This window comes from Oratosquilla oratoria, chromosome 43, assembly GCF_046742065.1.
Source record: "Oratosquilla oratoria isolate Oo_2021 chromosome 43, ASM4674206v1, whole genome shotgun sequence".
In the NCBI taxonomy this organism is placed as follows: Eukaryota; Metazoa; Arthropoda; class Malacostraca; order Stomatopoda; family Squillidae; genus Oratosquilla; species Oratosquilla oratoria.
Window position 1 is genome coordinate 36,342,675 of NC_134819.1, and position 6,000 is coordinate 36,348,674.

Genomic DNA, 6,000 nt, shown 5'->3' on the forward strand with positions numbered 1-6,000 from the left:
ATATGTTTTGGAAAGAAATTAAGAGAGGAAGAGGAGGTGAATCAAGTAGAGAACAAAAAGTAAAAGGTGCAGGTGGAGAGATGATAATGGAAGAGAAGGCAGTAAGGGGAAGATGGGCAGAATGTTTTAGGGAGTTGCTAAATGTGAAGGAGGATAGGGAGGGAAAGATAGTTGCAGTAGGAAATGCTAAGAAAATGACTGTGATGAGTGAGGATAATGGAGGAGAAATAAGGAAGGATGAAGTGAAGGCAGTTGTTAAGATGATGAAAGCAGGTAAGGCACCTGGTCTGGATGGATGATATGCAGAATGTCTAAAAAAAAAGGAGGTACAGTGATGGTGGACTGGCTGGTGAGGTTATTCAAAGTTTGTTGGAGAGAGGGACAAGTGTGAGTGTAGTAGTTTCAGAGGGATTAGCCTGTTAAGTGTAGTTGGGAAGGCTTATGGGAGGATCTTGATTGAGAGTATTAGGAGAGGAACAGAGGGAGTAATTGGTGAGGAACAGTGTGGATTTAGGACGGGTAGAGGTTGTGTAGATCAGATTTTTGTGGTAAGATAGATATGTGAGAAAGCTATAGGAAAGGGAAGGATGTTTTTTGGGCTTTTATGGATCTGGAAAAGGCTTACGATAGGGTAGACAGAAAGGCACTGTGGGAGGTTATGCAGATATACGGGATAGGAGGAAAGCTTCTGGGAGCTGTCAAGAGTTTTTACGAGAGTAGTAAAGCATGTGTAAGGATTAGAAATGGAGAGAGTGAGTGGTTCAAGGTAAAGGTGGGACTTCATCAAGGATGCATTATGTCTCCCTGGCTGTTCAACTTATACATGGATGGGGTGGTGCGAGAGGTGAATGCAAGGGTGGTGGGTCAGGGATTGGAGATGGTTAAAGAAAATGGAGAAAAGTGGGAGGTGAGCCAGCTGTTGTTTGCGGACGACACTGCACTTGTGGCAGGATTGGAGGAGGAATTGAGGAAGTTGGTGACAGAGTTTGGGAGAGTGTGTGAAAAAAGAAAGCTGAAGATAAATGTGGGTAAAAGTAAGGTGATGAGATGTACAAGGGGTGAAAGTGGCAGCAGACTGGAAGTGAGCATTAAGGGGGAGCAACTGGAGGAAGTGGATAGTTTTAGATACTTGGGTGCAAATGTGGCAGGAGAAGCTAGTAAATGCCTTGGATTAATAAGTGTAATGAGGAATAGACATTTGGGAATGGATGCTAAGAGGAGACTGTATGAAGGAGTGATTGTGCCAACAGCACTGTATGGGGGCAGAAACATGGAACATAAGAGAGGAAGAGAGGAGAAGTTTCATTGTGTTTGAGATGAGGTGTCTGAGAAGTATGATAGGGGTTACTAAGCTGGATAGAGTGAGAAAGGAGGAGGTGAGGAGGAGAACGGGTGGAAAAGGAGTTGGAAGATAGGGTTGATGAAAGAGTATTAGGATGGTTTGGGCACATGGAAAGAATGAAGAAAAACTAGTAAAAGAGGTATGGAAGGCAGATGTGGAGGGAGTGAACATGAGGGGACGTCCTAGGATGAGATGGATGGATGGGGTGAAGGGGGCTTTGGGGAAGAGGGGAATGTCTGTTGAGGAAGGACGGGAGAGGACAGAAGACAGGAGTGAATGGAGAATGGTTGTATATGGATGATGTCGTAATGCATGAGGTGGAATGGGTGGGGAGATGGGGGGTGAGGTAGTATGTGTGAGCAAAATTTGATGCAGCCCGAAGGGATTTCTCCCCGTCTTCTCCTTTTCTGCATGGGGGGACGGAGAGGGGGGGTCGCCAATTTAATGAAGCGGCCTTGCTGTGGATGTGCTGTGCCTTGCGACACTGCCTCTGACCCAGGGCAGTGGACAGGGTGCAGGGATGACCCGTCATCCAGGAGGTGCTAAGATAAGAGGGAGGGTGAGAGGGAGTGGAGTGTATTTAGGGATGGAATGGTTGGGAATGATTTTATGCCTTTTTCTTTTTGGCTACCTCCCTTGTAAGGGGGAAAAAGCCTTGGTATATGTATGTATTCCAATATGAACAAATTTTGAGTATCTTAAAAATAATATATATATATATGAAAAACAAGTAATTTGCATTATTGCCTCCTTTTATGACCCAAGCTAAAAATCACAGAAATCAAAATTTAGAAATCTATTCCATGGATAAAGGAACTACCATAAATCAAAAAATAATTTGCAACATACCTGTATCATAATAATGGGCCCACCATTTTCATATAAATATGGTTTAAGTTTAGGACTCAGAATATCACCCAACCACCTGTTTACATATTTCATATAACCTGCAATTGACCAAATAAATGCAAAAAAATATAAATAAGCATATATTCAATTATGATTTCATCTTAATTCTTATAAAATCAATTTCAAATTTCTTTTCACTCAGAGACACTATTCTTAAATATATAAGACAAACATTACACTGGTCTAATATACAATACTACAAAATGTAATGAATAACCTTACTTTGATCTGACGATCTGAGTCGCATGAGAGGATTAATGCGCAACAGCCAGTATGGAAGTCCACCCTGCAACCCAGTGCTATCTTATACTACTTTGTAATGAAACACCTCTTCCAAGTGATAACTGTATATTCATTATACTACAACCACTCCTCGTTTAACGACGACAATTGGGACCAGCGCGCCGTCGTTAACCGAATTGGTCGTTAAGCGAAAGTGTATACATATATGTACATGTACTGTATGTACAATGTCCAGCAATACATGTATCTTTATTTTCGTGTATTTTCCCTCTTTTATACAGTACATTAAAGCTTTATTTACTGTTTATTTATGGTGGTTAGGTTCCTGAAATTACCGTATATGACCAAATCCGCGTATGCTGACATTCCATATTGAATACCGGGGTATTTTTTTAGTTTCGACCATGGGCGCAATATAGCAATAGAAAATTAATTATTAATTTTGTAAATTAAAATGTATCAACGTAATATGCAATTTTGTGGGCGGAAATGAAAGTAAAAAATACCATGCTACAAGAAAATATGCTAATGAATGAAGTCGGTAGCATAGGATTGGGACGCCATCTTGTCGTCTGCCAACGTCTCTCACGACGACGACAACGAGGACGAGCTGGATGACATTTAATTTGCAGGTAATGATTTATCAAACACAGGTCAGGTTAGTTTAGTTTAGGTTAGACGAATTCATCATCCTTTTATTTCTTCGACATCGGCATCTATCATAACAAACATGGTGTACCATTCGTGCGACATGACTTCGTTACTTACGAAATTTGTTTTAGCACCTTTTTTTTATTTCCGCTCACAAAATTGCATATTACTTTGATACATTATAATTTACAAAATTAATCATTAATTTTCTATTGCTATATTGCGCCCATGGTCGAAACTAAAAATTTACCACTACCGGTATATACTGTACCCCAGGTAGTTTTTGCAGCTTGCAGGATGGTAATGTAGACCTAAGCTTCAGAACACTTTACCTCACAGCTAATATCCACCGTACAAGTTCAATTATAACATCATACAAATTTGCCTCAGCCAACTTAATTATCGTACACGACGTCATAACTTCGGGAGATTTACGTTAAACGTCTGTCATAAAGCCCGTCGTAACTCCGCGTCGTCGCTAACCGAGTAGGTCGTTAAACAAGGAGTACCTGTACTTGTAAACCACTGAAAGCCTATAAGAGAAAAGGTGACCAAACTAACCATGTCTCTTTCAGCATCTATGAAAGGCCCAGGCCTGAGGATGACCAGAAGGCCCTGTTTCTGTGCCTCCTGCAGATAGGCCTCAAGGTCCAACCCTTCTGTGAAATCATATACACCAGGTTCTGGCTCATGACTTGACCACTCAACATAGCTGCAAAGCAGAATAATTTACTGTAAGTAAATATGTAATAATATATTCCAAAGGTCTTCTCCCCATTATATGGGGAGTGGGTGAGTAAAAACCCATATCAATAATATATATATATATACAGACGCTCCTCTACTTACGTTCATTCGTTTTACGTTTTTTCGATTTTACGTTTGAACTGACTGTAAAAAATAAAATTATAAAAAAAAAAAAATTTGAGTGAATTTTTTAGTTTAGCACACTCTCCGTAGTTCAAACGATACTTGCGCATGACTCTGCGTCCATTTTTTACATTGCACAAACAACAAACTGAACATGCTTTTCCTCCTCCTCCTCCCCCTCCTCCTCCACCATCTCAATTTATGTTGCTTGAATTTAATTCATTTGAAATTAATGTTATTATTTTACAATGTTATGTGTATAATTAATGATTTAGGGGTGTTTTATAAGATACGGAAATAGAATTTACGGATGTATAGTACAGTAACAACTTACGTTCATTTTCAACTTATGTTCGGCCGTTCGGAATGTAACTAAAACGTAAGTTGAGGAGCGTCTGTGTATATAATTTGCCAAATAGGTTAGTGCATCACTACTTGTGGTAAAAGTTAGATGTGGAGGCAGTTCGATCCTTGCCTAATAAGTAAGGGCAGACTTCATTATATTCCTAGCCCTCTCTGAGAGGTTGAGTTCATGATATTAAACCAGCCACTTTAACTACCCCTCCCATCTACATATACTGAATATATGGACTATTTCAGGAATTCATTTGTCTATTAATAAAAATTTCTGGTTATACAAAAGGTACTTATAGACAAAAGTCACAATTTTTTACCTCCATTACCCATTTCCCCTTCTAGCCCCTAGTAATACATATGTAATTGCCAATTAACCCCTTGAGTACCGGATGTGTGTTTTGTGACACCTGTGTGTCACGGCTGAGTGCACCCGCCAGGAACCGAGCGTGCTCCCCGTGACACGCACGTGTCACAGTTATAAGCTGTGTGTATTGAGGGCTCTCAAGGCCTCGGTTTCTGGGTTATTTCTACCCACGTGGTGGCAAGTGTCTGTGTTTACAAACATAAGTCTCCATCCATTTGTGGGACGGTTTGAAACATTTGTTTACGTAAGGTTGACGGGTCGGTAATGAAGGGGTTAAATACAAATACAGTCATTCAATGCACTACTGCTATTACATCTATAAACAAGATGTTCTACTTCCTATAGATTCAATTCTATCATGTTTCAAAATACAATGGTTAGTATGACTTAATATCTTAATGCTAAACTCCTTCGTTACTGGTATATGATAGAATGACATTAGGTATTTTGGCAAACCATCCCAAGGCTTCAGATCACTCCCATCCCCCACAGCCCCCACCCACACACCTTTGATGTATGATGTGACCCACAACAATGTCCTTCTTATCTGCTCTGTTTAGGTTAATGTAAATTCTGGTTAGTGACCAGATAACTGAGACTTTACTATAAATCATATTCTGCCAGGCTAACAGAGAAAACTTTTCTCAGCCTACATACTGGAAAAATTAGCCTTACAGACAAGAATAAACTCCACAGCAAATAATTTTGTTATCATAAGTTTCACTAACCAGAAACCCACACCCCCACAGCAGCTAGCAACAATCCTCAGGCCCTCCCATAGCCCTCTCTAAGAAAAAAAAAAGGACTACTGACTGTGTTATACTAGTGTGGCTCTGTTTCTATGTCACTGGCTAGCAATGGTTACAGCACCAAATGGAGGAGGAGAAGGGCATAGTCACAGGCAGCTCTCATTATGCCTTAAAGGAAAGATAGTTGATACTGATAAGATATCTTGGGCCAGTCTAAAGACTAAATATCTCCAAATGGAGGCAAGGGCATCTATGGGTTTCAAAGAGGGGTGATTTGGATATGCTTTTTACCAACATCCATCTTGCAGGGCCACCACTGCCCCTTTATCACAATATTTGGGTAAAAAAAAATGCAGTGAGGCACAGGTCTCCCACACCAGGACTCGACAGAAAGACTGGGTTTACCCCCCACTGTTTAGCTCTATGACAACCCCCCTCCTCATCCACTTCATCCCTTCAGGCCACATTATCCCTTCATCCATTCACAATCTGCTTCTATTCACTCCAATTTTCTG

General features: G+C 40.4%; 1 protein-coding gene across 8 annotated transcripts in view; it reads right to left on the reverse strand.

Annotated features, from left to right (window-relative positions):
* LOC143021821 (beta-galactosidase-like) overlaps nucleotides 1-6,000 on the reverse strand; it is a 47,177-nt gene that overhangs the window by 20,239 nt on the left and 20,938 nt on the right. For all 8 annotated transcript variants that reach the window (XM_076179583.1, XM_076179580.1, XM_076179584.1 and 5 more), the window contains exons 4-6: nucleotides 3,707-3,857; nucleotides 2,474-2,537; nucleotides 2,192-2,289 (exon numbers count right to left, since the gene is read on the reverse strand). In XM_076179583.1, coding sequence (XP_076035698.1) covers nucleotides 2,192-2,289; nucleotides 2,474-2,537; nucleotides 3,707-3,857 — 313 coding nt within the window. The remainder of the gene's footprint in view (nucleotides 1-2,191; nucleotides 2,290-2,473; nucleotides 2,538-3,706; nucleotides 3,858-6,000) is intronic.